This window comes from Musca domestica, unplaced genomic scaffold, assembly GCF_030504385.1.
Source record: "Musca domestica strain aabys unplaced genomic scaffold, Musca_domestica.polishedcontigs.V.1.1 4, whole genome shotgun sequence".
NCBI lineage: Eukaryota > Metazoa > Arthropoda > Insecta > Diptera > Muscidae > Musca > Musca domestica.
This window is the reverse complement of record NW_026712328.1, coordinates 17,963,546-17,985,844: the sequence shown is the minus strand read 5'-3', so window position 1 is coordinate 17,985,844 and position 22,299 is coordinate 17,963,546. Positions and strand designations below refer to the sequence as shown.

The window sequence follows — 22,299 nt, the reverse complement described above, 5'->3', positions numbered from 1 at the left end:
GAATAATGGGAGGTACCGCCATATGGGGTCTATACGAAGACGTGAACCTGCATACAAAATAGTTTGTCATAGGTTGTAGTACCAATTTAGATCTTCTAATACGAAATTTGAAACGATTCCGGTGAATAATGTTTCTGAACTCATCAAAATACCGAATATCGGGAGGTACTGTTATATGGAGCTATTCGAAGACGTGGTCCTGTATACAAAAGTGTTTGTCATAGGTTATAGTACCCACTGCGAACTTCAAATAAGAAATTTGAAATAATTCCGGTAATAATACCGAATATCGGGAGATACCGTTATACGAAAACGTGGACTAACATGTCCCATTTACGATATTAACCTGCCTACTGGGTATGCATGCATGCAAAATTTTCTTTCGAAATATAGCGTGATTACAACAGACAGTCAGATAGACGGAAATGGCTATATCTTCTTAGAATTTTACGGTGATCCAGAATATACATACTCTGCAGGGTCTATTATGAATATTTCGAGAAGTTACATAGAATGGTGGAGGATATAAAAATCGGAATGCGGAGAATAAGGAGGAACAGTTATACAAAGGCTATAATAAAAAGTGATGCTTTGATTTTTGGGGCTAATTTTATTGAAAATCGAAAAGAACCTTCGAAATTCCGAAAATAAAGAAGTACTGTTATAGGGGGTATACCTATAAATATATTAGGAACCATACACATATCTATGCCAAATTCATTCTATTTAATTTGGAAATAGGCCAAGCATTTTATGCTGATTACCAATATACACAGAAAAAAAAACAAATTCCCTTCTACATAAGAATAATAATGTGTTATTAATTAAAAATTACCTAACAAATGTGTATGATGAATATTTCGAAGTGTTATATAAGGAATAATGGAGGGTATAAAAATGAAAATTCCAATAAAAATTTAAACCCTCATTATAAGAATTTCAACGAGTTTTAGCAAATTTTTCAAAGAAATTGTGTGGAATTTAGTTTTTGAAGGTTGTTACTTGTTCGTTTCTACATTTAATATAAGTCCACACTGTGGTATATCTCCCATATAACAGTAGCACCCTATATCCTATATTTTGATGGCTTTCCACCATTTTTCAACGGAATTTTTGAATTCTTATATTTCTTATATTTAATGAAAATTGCTGGATTTGAATATATCTTGATCCTCATTTTGCATATCTTCGTGAAAGTTCGACCAGACTGAACTTACTACCTATGTCGATATTTTTTTGGAAGATTTTGGTAGATCAAAGCATTAAATAACAAGTAAAACAAGTTAAAAAGCAGTAAGTTCGGCCCGGCTGAATACCCTCCACCATTTGGAACGAATTTGGAAATTTTTAAAAAATAAAATCCTTAAAAAATTCTGTTAAAGTTCTAAAAATACCGAATATAGCCGTGATATTGAGGTCTATACGACGTGGACCTACATAGGCATTGTTTGTCATGATCCATTGCCATATTCAAATTCGAAACTTGAAATAAACGGTGAATGATGTAGCTAAAATCATCAAAATATCGTATATAGGGAGGTACCGTTATATCGGAGCCGTGCGAAGACCTGGTCCTGCATTGACAATTTTCTGTCACAGGCTGTAGTATCCATTACGAACTTCAAATACAACATCTCAAACAATATTGGTGGATATTGTACGTAAACTCGTCAAAATACCGAATTTTGGGAGTTATATGGGGGCTATACGAAGACATGGACCTGCACAGACAATTTTCTGTCTTAGGTTGTAGTATCAATTTCAATCTTCAAATACTAAATTTGAAACAATTTCGGTAAATAATGTCGCTAAAATCATCAAAATACCGAATATCGGAAGGAACCGTTATATGGCGGCTATATGAAAACGTGGACCTACATGGCCCATTTACGAACTTAACCAGAACGCTGGAAAAATAAACATGTGTGGTAATAGTATGGTGGAGGGTATAAAAACATTAAATGTGGCTGGACCGAACTTTCAATCCCATCTACTTTAATCTGCAAATACCAGCGAGATTGAAGAATGCAGTTAAGGGGCCCGGCTAAGAACATGAAAATATTGTATGTCTGTGGGTACAGTTATATGGAAACATTGGGCGAATATGGAAAATGTTTGGACACCTGTTGTACAACCCATTATGAACTACAAAACCGAATTTGAAACAAATCCGATAGAATATTTGGCTAAAATCGTGAAAATATCTAATAAGCAAAGGTATATTAATATGGGTGCTATGGTAAAACATGGACAATGCTCAAGCGCAGTATCCAAATTAAATTTGGAACCATTTCGTGAAAAAATGGGCCAAAAATCATGAAAATATACGTACAATATTCTTCCACCTGAGTTATATTCTATTACGAATTACAAATACCTAAATTTATACAAATTCATTAGAAAATGGGGCTAAAGTAATTAAAATACCGATTATCGGGAGGAACAGTTATATGGGCACATGGATGTGGAAACGCTACAGGAAAACACGTACATCATTTTGAATACAAATTCAAACTATTGTGCCATATTTCTAAGCTTTATGACAAATAATGTGGACTGTATCGAGATATCAACAGACAGACTGAAATTGTTAAATAATCTTAGATTTGAGGTGTTACAAACGGAAGGAATACCTCCACCTTTCCAAGGTGGGGAGTATACAAATGTTTCGGTTGAATGTTAAGACAAAGTACCTGGCCACTTTTTCCTATCGATTTTACTGGTATTTGCTTTCTCGTAAACTGAAACTCGCTACTACTGTTTTCCTATCACATATGCCTAATTTCGGATAAAATTGTTCTGTTCTACGCCGTTATAGGGAGGTACTAGACGATATCCGATATTTCGCACTCATCCTTTCATTTGATCTTTTGTGGGAGAGGCATCATGTAATGTCACTTTTTAAAATCGTTGTATGCAAATACAGGGTGAGATGAAAAAACTGCAACCAACTTTAGATTGCTGTCATATCTAAGCCACTCGTTCTACAACTGTTAAAATTATTCCTGTGACAGCTCATTATATTGTTTACGAGCCTACAAAAGCATTTTGGTAAGGATTTTCGAGAAAAAAAGTTATTCATGATGGAATTCATTCAAGCGTGGTAATGTGATTTCTTTATATTTTCCTGGACGTCAAGGAAGTGGACAGAATACAACAGCAACATCAGCAGAAATGGTTCGAAAAGTAAAGAAACAACTTGATCGAAACTCGCGTCGCAGTGGCCGAAAAATGACTCGTGAGATGAACATATTGCAATATTCCATTCGGCAAATATTGAAAAATGAGCTCGGGGTAAAGCCATTGAAATTCCAAAAAGTGCAAGGACTTACACCACAGCAGAAAGAACATAGACTCAAAAGAGCTAAAAAGTTGCTGCGCTTGGCCGAAAGTGGTGAACTGCCGAATTTTGTTTTCTCTGATGGGAAAACAATCGTTGTCCAGCAGTTTGTAAAGAAACAAAATTATCGTGTTTTCTTGCCAAAGAAGTCAACTGAAAATGTGCACCTTCGGTTGGCCACCAGAACTCAAGCGCCGGTCATGTGATGGCCCGCCATAACAGCCGATGGTCGCTTATCAGAATATTATCGCGAACATATTCTGGTGGGTGTATTAAAGACTTGGGCACGCAAACATTTTGGCCGCAGACCTTGGACATTCCAACAGTTCTCAGCACGCCCCACACAAGAATGGTCAAAAAATGAGGTTCCTCGCTTCATTTTCAGCGCAAAATACCAAAGTGTCGATCACCTCAAGCAAGCGCTTTGCCGCTAAAATTATTTTACCGAAATCAGGATAAAAATACCTACCCCCTAACGGGGTTTATGTCCGCAATCGTTTTGGACATAATCTCCATTATTCATTATATGTCTGCTGCTTTCTGGGGATTATGACAGATTTTTCAACATTGTAGGGGTTTTGACTGAAAAAAATCATAATATCCATAATTGTAAAGGGGGTTATGTCCGTGGGGATTATGATATGGAACCCAATTTCAATTGTATAAAATTCCACTCACCAATCTCAACTCGGTTGAACGTCAGTATAAATGTAATTAAATTAGTTTACTCCCAACGACCTCCCATCGGATACAAAAAATGTTTGACAACTTCTAATTAATTTTGTCACCGTAATTTTTTATTATGCATTTTAAAACTTCTTAACAAATTATACAAAATTAAACAATAAACAGTTTAAACATAACAAATCCATTTGGAGATTTCAGTTTAAAGATCAGTTGTTAATCTCCAAAATGGACGTACTTAAACTAATAATGAGAGTTACAAGATAGATAGATAATAGTTCAAGATAGTTTGCAGAGACTTATATACAAAGTAGAACGAGGAAGGTAGACAGTGATAGAATAAGGCCAGAGAGCTAGACTTTTTAGGGAAATATGGCTTATATACAAAAGTAGGTAAGAGAAGTATAACCACAGATCGTTCTTTTCATGTGTGTGCGTGTGTGTTTGCATGTAAATTGTTACAGCAAAAGTTAGTTTTGTACTTCCCTTAAAGATGTGAATCATATCTTTGAGAGAAATACAACATTCTCTAAACAGAGAATAATTCTTTTAAAAGTCATTGTCATTTGTCCCAGTTTTGGTTTGGCAGTCGTATCTCAAAAAATCAGAAAAAATGTTCAACTGTAAAGACTAGTGGACATTGGGATTTAAATAAATTTCTGTTGCGTCAAATGTCAGCGGTCATGTGATTGGCAAAATATAATCCAGTTTGGTTAGGGATTTTGTGAACTTAATAAGGGCCAGATTTGCCGGGTGGGCCGTAATTAGTTGAAGGAGCACCACCACCGCTACCGCCGCCAATACCACCTCCAATGCCGCCACTGCCGCCGCCAAGTCCACCACCAATACCACCACTGCCTCCGCCAATGCCGCCACCAATTCCTCCAGCTCCACCACCAATACCACCGATGCCGCCGCCAATACCACCAGCTCCACCACCGATGGCACCACCACCACCGCCTTCTTTCTGGGTCTTGTATTTGATGAAGTATACTTCGGGTTTGGATGGCTGAGTTGGAGCTGGTGTAGGAATGACAATGTCCTGTTGATCTTCTGGTTTCTTGACCAACACATAAACCAAAGTCTTTTCTTCGTTTTGTGGTTGCACAGGAATAACGGGAGCTTGGTACGATGGAGCGGATGGTGCCTTAATGAAAATGATCTTGTAGTGTTTCTGGGCTTGTCCAACTGGGATATTAGGACGTGGACGAGATTCTTCGGGTTCCTCAGGAGCAACATGGACATAGACGTGCTTTTGTACCAAAGTTGTACCAGCACCGCCTCCACCGCCGAATCCACCAATTGAACCGCCACCACCGAAACCACCGCCGGATCCTGAGATTGGAATGTGTATTTGTTAAAACCAAGACCTAAGAAATTCGAATTTATTTTTTTCTCTTACCACCACCGAATCCACCACCTGCGCCGCCACCAAATCCACCACCTCCAGCACCACCACCAAATCCGCCGCTTCCACCACCTCCGAAGCCACCACCACCGAATCCACCGGAACTGCCGCCTCCGAAGCCACCACTGCCGCCACCAAATCCTCCACTGCCACCACCGAAACCTCCACTGCCACCGAAACCACCGCCACCACCACCGCTACCACCGGGTCTATTGTAAGCGTATCCGGCTTCGGGTCTAGCGGCAGCCAAGGCCAAGCATGACATTAAAATAAAGGCTTTCATTCCGATCGATTGTTTTAAGAACGTTCTTGATTTCCTTCGGATATTGTTCTCGCACAGATTTAACTTTCTGGTAATCCTTGTTAATCTGTGATCTGCACTTCTCTCACTCTTCAGCGATTTTGGATATAAGCAAAGAGCCTTAAATAGAGGGGGTTGGAAAATTGAAAGTTTCGCGTCTTTACGTTGCGATGTTGGATGTGTATTAAACTAAATCAAATGGTTTACTGACAATCTCAACTAGGCGTCTCATCCATTTATACCCAAAAATTGTCGAAGTTCAACCTTACCGCCAAGCTTTCGTGAACATCATTACAAATTCGCATGTAATACGGCATACGACATACATACCAATGCAGAAGAGCAGCTGTTGGTGGGTTGATTATTTCGTTGGGTTGGCTGGCTGGCTGACTGAATGGCAAAGTTGCTAGCTTGGATGCTAATATTGTTGGTGGCTGCTGTCCAGTGACTTCTTCTACCTGTTTGTCTGCTGATGATGACTCGCTCGCTCGCTTGCTACTCGCTGATGGCGATTGCATGAACAAAGGTTCGCGTAACACAAAAGATGAGGTGTTTGGCAGATAGTCAGAGGACAACCAACAGCTATCCAGCCACATGATAGGATTAGGATTTGATATTGCAACTAATTATCAATGGATACTGGTTATTTGCGTAACATGCAACAATTTCCTAGCCAATCAAAAGAATACACAAAAAAATTTTGAAAGTAATGCTTTGCGGTCTCTTTACAAGAATAAACCATTAAAAGTTATTGCTTGCGGAAATGCAAAAATCATGAAATATGCAATAAATACATACATACTCGTATATTAACGATAGTTTCCCACTAACTCAATACTCTAAATGATGGTGTTATTATTCTATTTCAATTTTTTTGTCATTACAATAATTTAAGGAAGGACGATAATTTAAGATGGTGGATCAAATTAGGATCAAATTCTGGAGAATCAATTGAAAATACGAGTTTTTACAAAAGCCATAGTGATACAATTACCGTTTATTTTAATTTTAAAAAAACAGAACATCAGAAGAGACAATTATGATTACCTGAAAAAAAAAGAAAAATCAGCTTTATTTATGCATATTCAATTATTTATTTATTTATTTATTTTATTCTATTATTATTTATTTATTTATTTTATTCTATTATTATTTATTTTTATTTTTTTTTTTTTTTTGAGTATTTACATAAATTGGAAAAAAAATATTTTGTTATCACCGAGTGAAACTCGGACTTACAGGATTGCAAGCATTGGTATTTTCAAAGCGAAAATTTATACCAATAAAGGCTGAAAACTACATATTTAAAATACTGTTGTAAAATGTGGTTAAAGTTTTTAGAATATAAAAAATGTGTTTTATATCATAGGAATATAAACATGGAACTACTTGCTAACTATTTTGCCAATAGAAGTAGTGTCCATTACTAACCCCAAATATCAAGCTTCAAATATTTCTTTTAAAAAATGTGGCTAAAATTAGCATGATATCGAATATTGGGAGATACTGTGATATGGTGGACCTATCATAATTATAGGTATTTCGTTGCAAATAAGATTAAAATCTGAAAAATATGAAATATGGGGAATATGGGGAAATACAATACTGAAATCGGTTGAGGTTTGGGTATATATATTTTCGGCCGATTATATATATTTAATGCAACCAATGCGATATGTATGTCCAATTCCAATGAAATTCGGATAGAGAGGCGAAATCTGGTACCACAAAAATACCAAATTATATTGAAATCGGTTGAGGTGTAAGTAAAGCTCCCATATATATATTTCGGCCGATTTTATGTATGATATATCGTAGAGCTTTTAAAATTATTTCAGTGACAGCTCATTTTATTGTTTACAAGCGTACGAGAGCATTTTGGTGAGAATTTTCCAGAAAAATAATATTCATGATGGAATTCAAGCGTGAATTTGGTTTTCTCCGATGAGAAAACATTCGTTGTCCAGCATTTTGTAAACAAACAAAATTATCGTGTTTACTTGCCAAAGAGGTCAGCTGAAAATGTGCATCTTCGGTTGGTCACCAGAACTCGAACGCCGGCCATGATGATGGTGTGGGCCGCCATAACAATCTATGGTCGCTCTCCGCTTGTATTAATCGAACGTGGCATCAGAATAAATGTCGAATATTATCGCGAAAATATTCTAGAGGGTGTATTAAGGCCCTAGGCACGCAAAAATTTTGGCGGCAGACCTGGTTGGAATGTCCCTTTGGAATGTCCCTGGAATGTCCCTGGTTGGAATGTCCCTTTGGACTATTGCGTCTGGAGTATTTTGGAAAGCAAGATTGGCACTAAAAAATACCAAAGTGTTGATCACCTCAAGCAAGCAATTCGCCGGAAATGGGCCAAAATACCGCAGAGCAATACTCGGACAGCGTGTGACGGTTTCATTGGCCGTTTGAAGGCCATAATTCGTGCCAAATGTGACCAATTCGAATAAATCTAAATTTATTCTAAAACTTGAAGCTATTTCCGACATTTTTTGCTTTCATTAAAGAAGAAAAGTTAAAATTATGGTGTTTCTTTTTTTTTTTGCACTTTTTTATCTTGCCATTACAACACTATGTTTTGGGGATATCATAATTTTAATTGTCCCACAAGTTTGAAATACCTCGAAATAATGGTCCTAAATCCACGTTGTTATATATAGCTCATCCTATCTCGCTGAGCTGAGTCGATCTAACCATACGTGTCCGATCGTCACTAATATTTTCATAGAGTTATGGTTAGAATAGAAGCCAATTGGAAAGGAGGGCATATTAACTTTGTCATCCCGTTTGTGACATCCCTAAATATTGGTCGTATTTAGGGATAATGTATTTATATTCATGATCACCATCAAATTCTAAGTCGATTTAACAATGACCGTCTGTCTGTCTGTCTTTTGAAATCACGATAATTATGGTGTTTCTTTTTTTTTTGCACTTTTTTATCTTGCCATTACAACACTATGTTTTTGGGGATATCATAATTTTAATTGTCCCACAAGTTTGAAATACCTCGAAATAATGGTCCTAAATCCACGTTGTTATATATAGCTCATCCTATCTCGCTGAGCTGAGTCGATCTAACCATACGTGTCCGATCGTCACTAATATTTTCATAGAGTTATGGTCAGAATAGAAGCCAATTGGAAAGGAGGGCATATTAACTCTGTCATCCCGTTTGTGACATCCCTAAATATTCGTCGTATTTAGGGATAACGTATTTATATTCATGATCACCATCAAATTCTAAGTCGATTTAACAATGACCGTCTGTCTGTCTGTCTTTTGAAATCACGATACAGCCCACATTATTTGACGTAGCACAGAAAAATATGTATTGTGTCTAGGATTGCAGCTATTGAAAATGAATGCCCTCATATAACAGTACCTTTCGATATTCCATATTTTGATGATTTTTGCCACATTTTCCACGGATTTGTCTAAAAATTGATATTTTAGGTCATAATTGGTTCTAGCTCGTTTGGCGAAACATAGCATGTATAGGTTCACGTTTTGGTATGCCCCCCATATAACGGTACCTGCTATATTCCATATTTTGATAAAAATTGGTATTTGTAGTTCATAATGGGTAGCTGAACATTGAATATTTAGTTGCAAATTTTCCTATAGCGCACATATAACGATACTCACCGATTTTCGGTATGATAATCTTAGTCACATTTACCCACATAATTGTTTCAAATTTGGTATTTTAGAAGTTTTGATAGATGACAATCTTTGAAGTATAAAATTGTCTCGTTTTGTCTCTCATTTTATGGTATTTTGATAAGTTTAACTGCATTATGCAAATTTTCTTACTGGTATATGAAGTACAAAGTGAATTACGCTTGAATTTAGACACTTTTATATAAAAATGTTGCCTTTTCCCAAAACGTGGAGGGTATTAAAAGTTCGGCCCGGCCGAACTCCTTTTTTTACTTGTTTTAAAGTATGTTTTATTTAGCAAACGGATTTTCAATTTAATTGAAATTCTTTGACAATTCCTATTTGTTTTTAATAAATCTTGAACTTATATCACAACCAATCACAAAGAAAATTTTGTTTAATCATTTTAACAATTTTATTAATTTTTTTCCTAAAAAACTCATAAATTTAAATTTTTGTCCCATATTAATTGAATTTCTATTTAGCATGAGTCTATCGAATTCAATGAATCCATTTCATTAAATTATAACTAATTTGTTTTAAATTATCTCTTCGAATCAACATATTAATGACATTTATTAATTGACTGTTAAAAATAAAATCAAGGCAAGCTCGAATATCATTAAAAATCCATTTTCTGAATGAAGTGTCAGCCACCTCGTATAAGTTTTTTCCTACAACTTCAATTTCAAAAAAAAAAAAAATGTAATTAATATGCCCATTGACTAGATTGACAGTTGGGAAGAAGTATCTGAATTTGAAGCTGATTTGATTTGTGCCCAACTCTGCAGTCTTTGCGTGATGTCTATCATCTACGAAGTGTTGCCGTGACTTGTTATTTCAATTAAAATTTCAAGTGGCTTTTCTCTGACATTCCCAATGAGAATAACAATTAGGGCGTGTGTGTTTGTTTTTTCAAATTTTGTCACCGTCGTTTTTATTGTGCATAATAAAAGTACTTAACAAATTAATACAATTAATTAATAAACAATTTAACATAACGCGCCCACCTGGGAGATTTCGTTAAAAACAAAACATAAAAAATAATATTAACAAAAAATTAAAACTTAACTCTTGAATTAAATCTCCAAAGCAGACATCCTTAAACTAACAACAATAGATGGACAGGATAGTGTCACAGTTCGGACCATAGTCAGCCCAAAGAGAACTATACAGAGAGCGATATAGACAGATGATCACAAGTTGAGGATATAGAATAAAACATGGCTTATATACAAGAGGATGAGTATTGTTTTCTTTTTTTTTGCGATGAGCAGGATAACCACAGATCTTCATGTGTACTTTGTTCTTTTCATTCATTGCGTTCTCAGGTTCGTGGGAGAAGTCCACTTTTCCAACTGTTCGTTGGAACCTTTCTTAAGAACTGGACGTCCTATTTTCGTTAATTATATTTTGGAAAAAGTCACAGCGTCATTGAATTGGATTGTTGGTCTCGTCCGAGAAGTCAAAAGTCAATCATTTGATTTTTGAATGGTCTAGATGCAAAAATGGTTGTGTTTTCTAGTAGGACTAGTAGTAGATAGCGTTAATGTCGATTGGTTCTTTTCAAACAACATGTCAGTGGTCATATGAGTGCTAATTTTTTACTCCGCCTTGGTCTGTATCTGATCGTTTTTAGTAAGGACCAGATTTACCAGGAGGACCGTAGTTGGTTGATGGAGCACCGCCACCACTGCCGCCGCCAGAGCCACCACCCAAATCGTAGCCACCGCTGCCACCACCTCCACTACCACCTCCAATACCGCCACTGCCAGAATCATAACCACCGGATCCACCACCACTGCCGCCATCCTTTTGGGTCTTGTATTTGATGAAGTAGACTTCGGGTTTGGAAGGCTGAGTTGGAGCAGGAGTTGGAATAACAATATCTTGTTGGTCGTCGGGTTTCTTAACCAATACGTAAACCAAGGTCTTCTCTTCGTTCTGTGGCTGCACTGGTATGACTGGAGCTTGGTAAGATGGAGGTGATGGAGCCTTGATGAAAATGATCTTGTAGTGTTTTTGGGCTTGACCAACAGGGATGTTGGGACGAGGACGAGACTCCTCGGGCTCTGGTGGAGGAACATGGACATAGATGTGTTTTTGTACCAAGGTAGTGCCACCGCCGCCGCCTCCACCAAAACCGCCAATTGAGCCACCGCCGCCAAAACCACCACCGGATCCTAAAATGATTGAAACTCAATAAAAGGCCCAAATCTTACATTATTACTTCCCAACTTACCGCCACCAAAACCTCCGCCAGAACCACCGCCAAAACCGCCACCAGATCCACCACCAAATCCGCCACCTCCAAAACCACCACCTCCACTAGAACCACCTCCGAATCCTCCGGAGCCACCACCTCCAAAACCTACGGAGCTACCACCACCAAAGCCTCCGGAACCACCACCGCCGAAACCTCCACCACCAAATCCGCCACCTCCGGAGCTTCCACCGAAACCGCCGCCACCACCACCTCCACTTCCACCTGGTCTGTTGTATGCATAACCAGCTTCTGGTCTAGCGGCAGCCAGAGCCAGGCATGACATTAAAATAAATGCCTTCATTTTGGCCTGTAGGGTTTCCTCGAACTTTCGATAGAACAATTAAATTGTTATGTAACGTAACTCTTTTCTACACAGACTTGATGCAATCAATGGTAATCCTTTGTCTGCGGTGCTCCGAACTACTCCGTCAGACCGACCAAAAACTGTGGTTGTTGTAAGCAAAAGATAGGGGGTTGGAAAAGATGGAAAGTTCTGATTCGCGATTGAGGTTGCGACTTTTTTTTATTGTTGTTTATTAAACTAAATCGAATGGTTTACTGGCGGTCTCCAGCTGCCGCATCATCCATTTATACCAAAACTGATGGAGTTCACCTCTGTTAGCCAGAGTTTGTCTACAACAGCTCCAAATTCATTTGCAGTGGCATGCATACAAATACCAAAACAGCTGTTATTTGGGACTTGGATGAGTTTGAGACGGTGACTTCTTCTATTTGTTGTGAAGCTCTCTCTCGCTCTCCTCAATTTGGCTGGGAGAAGGTTCACACCAGCAATCACTGTCGCACAACCCAGGCAGGAGAAAATTTCCAAAACAATGGTAAGGCTTACTTGGTTCAGGTCCATATCATCCTCTTCGGTGGAAAAAGGTGATGTCGCAATGCTTTTTTGTTATTGTTGCTGCTGATCTGTTGACGCCATGGCCGTAGGCCCCATTACTATTTCTTTACCAACGTTGCAAAAACAAAACAAAAACATAAAACAGCAACATCATCACTAGATTGCATGAAGTTTTTTTTTTTGGAAATTTTCTTCACAATGGACCTCGGAGAGGGGGATTATTTTTGTATGTAAACAAAGTTAGTCTCTTGACAGCAACATGTCCATTCAAATTACAGTAACAACTAATACTTGTACACAAGTATTGACGTTTTACTCTATTGGGTTACTCAATAAGGTATGCAGTGTTGAAGATTTTCACGATGATATATGTTGAATAGGATTTCAAACCATGTATGAAAGTTTAATGGAATGCTGTCTTCCGTTCGCTTTATATATGATTTTCAAAAAATTTACGATTTGTGGGGAGGTTCAAGAATGAGTGGACTGATGAAGCATATCTAGTCGAAGTTTGACGCGAAACGGCGACACTTTGAAATCGGTTTAGATTTGGATATAGCTCTCATATACATTTTCGTCCGATTTCAAGTATTTTATGCTCCAAACACGATATAAATCGCCAAATCACTAATATGTGGGCTATACGAAAACGTGGACCTATGAATATAATACTCCCCACTGGAGCTAGAACCCATAACGAACTACAAATACCACTTTTTAAACAAATTGGTTTTCAAAACCATCAAAATACCGAATATAAGGAGCTACCATTATATGGGGGCTACCCCAAAACGTGGACCGATATATCTCATTTTCAATACCAACTATCCTAGACACAACACAATCTACTGTGCAAATGTACTCTACGTCAAATAGTGTGGGCTGTATCGTGATTTCAATAGACAGACAGACGGTCATCGTTAAGTAGACTTGAAATTTTATGCTAGCAGTGGGGTCTTTACGGGCTCTATGACGAATATTCAGAGGTGTTACAAACGGAATGACAAATTTAATATACCCTCAAGGACAGTCCCTTCGTATACACGACTAAATTTAGCAATTTTTTATCTTACATTTTATTACATTATTTACGTTTTTTTAATTCTTGAATTTATTTATTTATTTTTGAAAGAAAATGCATATAAAACGAAAGGAGTAACGAAGCACGCCGGGTTCAGCTAGTATGCATGTAAAATCCAAGACGACATCATTGTGCAAAGTATGCCATAAGCAAATTGCTATAGTTGCCAAATTATCTGCTTTGAAACAACGCAATAACTTTAAATAAATAACTCTATTTTTATAACCCTTTGCATTACATCTTCAATTCTTCTTCATCAAATCATCATTGCTGATTGTCATTGTATTGATGTGACGATTTGCTTGTGAGTGCAAAGAGACATTACATAGTCGTTGTGTGTGACTCTGGCCACAGCAATTACAGTTCAAAGCAACAATCGTTACAGTGAGTCAGTTAGCCAGCCAGTCGACCAGCAAGGCAACCAAATAGCCGACACACAGGCAGACGAAGCACATTGTAAAATTACCGCACAATCAGCACGTATTACAGCATAGCCGCTAAACAGACCGACGATATTTGGTCCGCAATGGGCACTGAGTTTGCTCCATAAGTACGCGTATACTCACAATAACAACAATAGCAACAACAGCAAAAACGTGATAATATTAACAACAGCAACAATACTTCGGCGTAATGCCATAATGAATGGTCAGAAATGAAGAAGCAGCCGTAGCAGCAACATTACGGCATGGCACGACTGTAAAAAAGGATGGATGAATCTTCGTAATAGTTTTTTCTTTCTTTTCGGCAAATGTCGTCGTATTAGGGAGATAGAGGCTAAGTTTGAGAGCTATACAACTCATAAGTTAGAGAAAAAGCGGTAAATTAAAAAAAAAATGAGTTTGAACGGGTTTACAAAAGGGTGACCGCCCAAAAAGTTTTATTTAATTTTCGGGTATCTGAAAACTCGCACGAGAACAGTATAAAAATCTAAATGGTAAAAAGTTTATAGAATTTTATAAAATGATGTAAACAAGAACTTTTCTATTTGTATCAGAAAAAGGTATAAACCCATAAAAATCAATATCTTGTTAATTCCTACGTACTTTATGGCAAAAATGGCGAACATATTAAACCATAATGCTTATCCCCAAATACACTATTAAACTCTTGTTAAAGTCTGGGTGGGGGGGGGGGGGCGGTGTGTTAAAAATTCCTTTTGAGGTGGAAAGGTCCTGTTGAGCATATTAAGAACTCTGAATGTCATATTTGACGTTGGCCAAACGTTTTTGCGAATGAAAATGTTTAGATTCGTTCAAAAAGTTCGTGTTAGGCCGCTTTAGTACTCAAAATGCAAAAATTATCAGGTATGACAAAACCTCACCTATTGAACTACATTTTTAGAATTTCAAGGCTTTATATATTATCCAAGTTTTCTCTTTCGGAAAGAATAATAGGAACATGTTAATCTTTTGCGCCAAAAAGTCTTCAAAATCTTTCATTTTGAAATTTACCGAGTAGGACATTAGTAAAACCATGGCACAATGGGCCAATCTTTTGGCCCAAAACGTATTCAACGTCTCCATATGTAAACCCTAGTAATCAACAGTGACCTAATTATCAAATTCCAGTATTTCAGCTTATCCCCTCACCAAATACATTTCGAACAGTCATAGCACACATTTCCAAAACCACTTCCATATCTCAATTCCAGATATCAACATAGACTTCGTCCTGTTGAAACCAAATGTTGGCAATATGCAACTTTTCGTTCAACATGGTCTGATAACGTAGTGGTGACTGCCGGCTCATTTTCGAAGAAAAATTTCCAATTATGACTCTGGACCAAATTCCGCACCAAAAAGTGACTTGTTTTGGGTGTACCGGCTTTTCAATGAACAATGTCGCTAAAATGATCAAAATAAAGTTATATGGGGGCTTTACGAAGACCTGGACCAGCATATGTAATTTACTGTCATAGACTATAGTACCCTTTAGAAGCTTCAAATTCGAAATTTGAATTATTTCAAAATACCAAATATAGGGAGGTGCGTTATATGGGACCTATACAAAGGCGTGCACCTGCATAGGCCATTTTTGGTCACAGACTGCAACACCCATTACGAACTTACAATACGAAATTTGAAGCAACTTAAAATTGCAATTTGAAATATTTCCGGTGAAAAGTGAATATTTGGAGGTCCAATTATCTGGGGACCTTACCAAAACTTAGACCTATGTTTATAGTTCTATGCAAGGATCTTTCTTACATAATGGGAACACATGCTGCCAATCTTTCGCCAAATGTATTTAAGAGTTTTGGTGAAATGTATCTACAATGCATACATGGTCACCTTAACAAACAAATATTTTCTCCTAACATGCTAATAGAAATAACATGTTTGAGTAAAACACAAGACTTTTGCCAACTTAAAGTTTCTCCCGAAGTCTGGTATTAAAGAAATCAGAGGTAAAAGGCCTTACTCTCTTCTGTATTAACAGAAAATGTAGGTTTTCTCTTGCTCTCATCGGGAAAATGTTATTAAGAAGTCGACCCACAGCGTCTCCAGTTGTTTGTGCCATTTATTTGGGCTGTGTGCGAAGTCGCACTGACATGACAATTCCAACGTACATATTTTCTTCTGGAAGATTATTTTGATTGAGTCACGATTTATTTCTTCCTTTAAAAGATGATGGTTTTTGCTGCTGTTTGATTTTATGAAATTTTATGGAGTTTTTATCTTGTGATTAGTATTTTTTGATTTTTTTTTAGTTTTGTTGTAGAGGAAAAACGGTGAAATATTCGTGATCGTGTAATTTGCGATTAACTCAAGTTATTTGAAATCAATAATAAAACAAGTCAATATGTATGTAAATTGGAAATCTAGCCAAAACGTGATGTTATCCCATTTAATTGCCGAGGGCATATCGAACAGATGTTGTTGACTATTTTTGCCGGGGCGAAAAATTATCATTTCAAAAGTCAATAAATGGGGTTAATGTTTCTTGCTCCTCGCATTAATGAAAAACGATCAATGGAAAGCTATCAGTGTGGTTCATTTCATATCCTACATTTACCAAGCGAAATAAATTTATTAATGGTTTCCTGGAAGCAAGGCGGCCTTGTCTATGCTTTTATTAGTACTCACAATTTTGACCTTCAGTTGATGTATGAGAAATGGTTCACCAACATTTCCATGATCGATATTGATCTAGGTCTGATATAAATATCACCACGCACCACTGTATATCACCAGGTACCACTATTTCGCATGAATATAGGCAATATAGGCTTGAATATAGGCAAAAATATTGGGACGAACAAATTTTAAAGAAAGCCGACCTTGAATCTCCACCTTTAAAAATTTTATATTTCTTTAAATTTTGACATTTTGTGGGAGAGGAACGCGAATTTACGGTCCAATATTAAACATTTTCAGACCAGACCGAATAATTATGTAAATAATTTATATTAAGAATAATAAAAATATTAACTATCGCGTACTCCTTTCGCTATATTTAAGGTTATATATAAGATTATTATTTTTTAAAATTTTGAACTCTTGTGGGAGAGGAAGCAAAGGCCCATTTCTGTGGATTCTCGAAATTTAACATATTGGGTGTTGGGATGTAAGGCAGGGTTTTCGAAAATTTGTACCAAGAAGTACTAAAAACAATAGATTTTTGTAGACCAATATCGTAGTTTCATAAGGTATAGTCTTTTTTGACATTTGAACTTAAAGCGCGTAGTATGGTACGATAAGGGCTCATGTTTTAAAATATAATATATAAATATTCTTTCACTAAAATCTTCTGCTAAATTATATTTGAGAGTCGTTCCTTTTTTACCGTCCACAATCAAATGAAGGGAATATTAATTTTGTCATTCCGTTTCTAACTTCTCGAAATTAACATTTTAGACTCCACAAATTCTGTATAATCTTGACGAAAAAGGTTAGTATTTCGTTCGGAATCTAGACCGATGTCTGATGGTCTAAGTCGATATAGAATTTTATGCTGATCAAGATTATATATAATTTGTGGAGTCTAAAATTTATTATTATCAAAATTTTCTCAGATATATTTTATATCTGCAAGACTTTTGGTTTTGAAAATGGCCAAAGTACGTCCACGTTTTGGTAAAACCCCATATAACTGTACCGCCAGATTTATGGTGTTTTGGTTGTGTTAGCCAAAACATTTTTAAATTTCCAATTTGTGTTCCCAGCAAGTAGGCAACATCCCAGAGTAGTATTGTCTATATAGGTCCAAGTTTTGGCAGGTTTAGTTCGTAAATGGGCCATGTCGGTCTACTTTTTCGTATAACCCCCATATAACGGTACCTCCCGATAGTCGCTATTTTGATAATTTCAGCAGCATTATTCACCGAAATCGTTTCAAATTTCGTATTGAAGGATCTTAATGGGCAGCACAATCTATGGCAAAAAAATTCGTATGCAGGTCCACATCTTCGTATAGCCTCCATATGACGGTACCTCCTACTACTCGGTATTTTCATGATTTTTGCGACATTATTCACCAGAATTGTATCAAATTTCGTATTTAAAGTTCGCAATGGGTACTACAGCCTATGACAAAAAAATGTTTTATGCAAGAAAAATTTCAACTGCCTTCAGTTTGGCCCGGCCGAACTTAGCTGCTTTTTACATGTTCAACATAAATATCTGAAAATTGGTATTTACAATTCGGGATATTCATCGCCTTCTCTGGCAGATAATTGGTTTTATATGACCAAGTTTTCGCGTAAGCCCCATATACCTCCAGATATTCATTATTTCGAAGATTTGTGTCGCACTTTTTACCGGAATTGTATGTATTTGCAGTACTATGGGTACTTCTTAATATGACAGAAAATGTCCTGTACTGCACGCATATTACGGTACCTCCAAACATTCAGTACTTTTCGATGTTTTCCGCAATTGTTTTTTAGAATTATTTCAAATTTTCAATTGCTTACTATCACAAATTCACTTCTTCGTGTAGTCCCCATTTAACGGTTTCCTGCAATATTCCATTACTTTTAATGGTTTCAGCTATATTTTTCAACAGAACTCCAATGTGTAGTTTATATTTGGAGTTCGCAAACCGCACCACCTTCTCTGGAAGACAATTGGAATTTTTAAAATTATAGCGGTATATTTTAACATGTTTTTATATTTTGCAATTTTCTTCCAAATGGTGGAGAATATTAAATGTTCGGCTTGGCCGGATTTTATTCCATTTTTATTTATTTTTTTATTTATTTGGTGCTGGTAGAGCTATTCTCGTAAATTTATAGTACAAATAATCCACCTTTGTATGTTCAGGCTACACCTAAACAGCGCACCAATTCAAAATTTTAAAATTTGGGCTTCAAAACCACCTATTTATCCCAAGCCCACCACCAACAGTGGATCCCAATACTAAATTTCAAATTCAAGCTTCATCCTTTCGCCCTAAACGAAACACCTTCATATATCGAATTTACTTTCCAGCCTTGATTCTCGTACCAAATTTCAAGTTTTTAGCCCAATTCGTTCACATAATACCACATGGTACCATTTTAGAAGTTTTGTACCATTTTAAAAATGTTCGTAACCATAAAGTTCAAGTTTCTATGTCTATAAATCTATACTGCACTTCACAAGTGGCCCTCATTTTGGAATTCTAGCTTATTCCGTGTGTCCAATATAAAGCTTATTCCGTGTGTCCAATAAATATAAAGTATTTAATTTTTAGATAATTTTAAGACTTTTCGTATCCTTTTAGTACAAAGGTCCAAAAAACCCAGACTTATTCCACGCCTGCGTACCAAGACTGATCCTCGTGATTCTAGATCAAATTGGAAAAGTGTGCTAAGATGTCCCAAAATTTGTTGTGAAGTGAGGGGAAGGCATGATCGAACATCGTACTTCAAGAGATCTATCAGCAAAATTATGGTCACTCTTTATGCGGAGGACATTGAATATTAAGAAATTTGTGGAACGAAGTGGCCAATTCAGGAGGGAATTAAGATGAATGGGGAAACGTATTGAAGGAAATGATAACATTTGATCGAGTGCATCTCGGATTTAAATTCGGCCAATTGAGACGTTTTCATTTTTAGAATCCGAATATTATCCGTTTTAGGTATTAATGCCAAGTTTTTGCCTAATAAAGTAGAAGGGGACACTTGCAATTATTTATCAAGTAAACAGATCCAAAAATGTTGCATTAAAGACGTTCAAAATTATTTGCACCTGTTCGACTCATTGGCCTTCGTATTAAAACCAACATTGTTGCCACCCATATTATTTATAATATTCTCGAGAGACAACATCGGACTTTAATGTATGCGGTTTAAATGATGTTTATTAGTTTGCCAAGTATATAAATCAAATTGGTGTTGCCTTAATTCGATGCTGAGCAAACAGAAATGAGGTCGTCCGAATTGAGGTGTTCCTTCTCCAATGTCTTCGTGGATGAATGATTATTAACACCATTTTTACACAACTCTTTCTCTTCGTCCAAAGAATTAAAACAGCCTTTGAAAGTCACTGGAACCAATGATGATTATGATGATGATGGCGTTTTTTGCCATTCGATTTCAATGAAGTCATTGTTTTTGTGCTAAAGCAACAACAGCCTTCGCCCCTCCACCATCAGCGTCATCATCTTTAAAGTCATCAAAAGCGTTTTACTCGTTTTTCTGCATTTTGTTGTTTTTGGGCTTCCATGAGATTCCAACGATGCTAAATTGCACTACAACTTTAGAGACCAGAGTTCAGTTGCAGAGACAAACACTCGTCCACGAGTGCGAATATTATGCAATCCATTCATCCTTTCAAGGTGAAATCACCAACAAAAGAAGATGAAGATGATGGCAGCGAAGACGAGGACGGCGAGGGCAGTCGCAGCTGAAGATGAAAAGAAGCCTCTGCCTGGATGAATAGCGGAAATTCAATGACTGACTGAAACATGTTTCACCTCTTTTGTCTTTGGCCAGGGCTGTTGGTTTTCAGTTTTGCGATGCTGCTGTCGCTGGTCTGAAGATGAAAAACAAGATTTGCATTTTTTATTGCGGCTTTCAACTGCAATTGGCTTTCGGTAAAAGTCCAAATGTTGTGGAGGTGGTTTAGCAAAAATATTTTTTATTTTCATTTCTGTTTTATTTGAACGAACACTGACACATAACATTTGGTGGGAATTGAATGTTGCTGCCTTGGATTTTTGCTTCCGGTAGGATGGCACCAAAAATCTTGTCCACTGCTTAGTTATTACCCAACAAGTGTGGCGAATCTTTAGCGCAAAACTGGAATTTGGAATGAAACGTTGGTTTGCATAAAGGAAGCTCAGCTCTGAGTACAAATTATTTAACATTTTTGTAACCATTGTTGGTAATAATATCGAAATATAATTAACGTTTGTAGCTATAGCGAGACTGATTTTGAAAGTTATTTGTTCCCTGTATCAATAAAAGGTAGAAAAACCATTAGAGATTTTCCAAGGAAATTAAATATTCGTATTTTTTATTTCTTTTAAATGTTTAAAGAGCAATACCAACAACAAATGTGAATGGCTAGCCTAAATTTAATACATCTGTCTATTTTTCCGTGGGCAATACCCGAGCACATATTAGCCGTTTAAGACCAACAAAAAAAGATGCGGAGATATTAGATTTGTCACCAACAGTTTTAGATATTTTTGCTTCAGCAGGAAATAGAAGCTTAATTGGTTTAAAGTTTTAACCTTTTTAACATTTTTCTCCCGTAAGCGTGGGATACTCCAAGTGTGGAAACTACTTCCCTTAGGATGGGTTTTTACTAATATTTTAATAATAATTATTTTACTCTGAGACAAAATAATTCGAGCAGAATTCGTCCTCACTTGCTTATGTAACTTTAAAGCTTTCAAAGTCTTAATGAATATTTTAATATTATATTATGTTTCCTAAAATGAATGATGGTTTTTTTGTTTAACCAATTTTATTTTCCTGCAGCTCGATCAGAATAGAAAATTGCAACATCATTTCTGTGAACAGCTAAAAATGAGTTAAATCATTATATTGTCTAGAACAAATATATTGGTAAGTCAATATGTTGATTTAATAGTTATTCATTTGCAAAGCAAAAGGAAGCAAAAATTATCCTAAATATTGCTATGTTAGTGGGAAGTTTGACACATTAAACTTCGTCAAACAAGAAGATGCAATAAAATATAGCAAAAGAAAATCGTAGTTAATTTGCTCCTTTGAGTGAAAGGGTTAAAACATCGCTGTTACAAAAGCCACTGCTACCGCCTAACATAACATTCGATGTAACATAGCATGATACAGATATTACAAATATGATCATGTTAATTAAAAGGGGCTGCTACACTTCTTATTTTCACATAACAATCCTATGTAAAATATAGTTTCTATACCCTCCACCATTCCATGGAGGGTATCTTAACTATGTCATTCCTTATGTCAGACCTTACAAAGTATATATTTTCTGTAATAGCATAAAATTCTAAGTCGATTTAGCGATGGCCGTCTGTCTGTTGAGATAGAAGGCTAATAATTTGCCACTAGGCTGGTTAAGTACGTGAATGGGCCATGGACCGAGTTTTCATAGAGCCCACATATAAAGATATCTTATTTTTTCGGCATTTTTGATGATTTTAGCTAATTTATCTAACTGAATTGTTTCAAATTTCGTATTTGAAGATCTTAATGGGCACTGCAGCATATGACAAAAAAAATTGTGTATACAGGTTCATGTCTCC

The 22,299-nt window shown here is 36.5% G+C and overlaps 3 protein-coding genes across 4 annotated transcripts in view; all 3 read right to left on the bottom strand.

Annotated features, from left to right (window-relative positions):
• The window catches only part of LOC101893689 (RYamide receptor), a 449,765-nt gene that overhangs the window by 70,168 nt on the left and 357,298 nt on the right, over positions 1-22,299 (bottom strand). The gene's annotated exons all lie outside the window — the stretch shown is intronic.
• LOC101892482 (uncharacterized) lies at positions 4,116-5,927 on the bottom strand. Its single transcript, XM_011292823.3, has 2 exons — positions 5,427-5,927; positions 4,116-5,359 (listed from the first exon to the last, which is right to left on the bottom strand). The coding sequence occupies exons 1-2, from the start codon at positions 5,713-5,715 to the stop codon at positions 4,755-4,757; spliced, it is 894 nt and encodes a 297-aa protein (XP_011291125.1). The 5' UTR covers positions 5,716-5,927; the 3' UTR covers positions 4,116-4,754.
• LOC101892314 (uncharacterized) lies at positions 10,315-12,706 on the bottom strand. The gene is made up of 2 exons (XM_005180100.4): positions 11,651-12,706; positions 10,315-11,591 (listed from the first exon to the last, which is right to left on the bottom strand). Exons 1-2 carry the CDS (start codon positions 11,973-11,975, stop codon positions 11,044-11,046), a joined length of 873 nt encoding a protein of 290 aa, XP_005180157.2. The 5' UTR covers positions 11,976-12,706; the 3' UTR covers positions 10,315-11,043.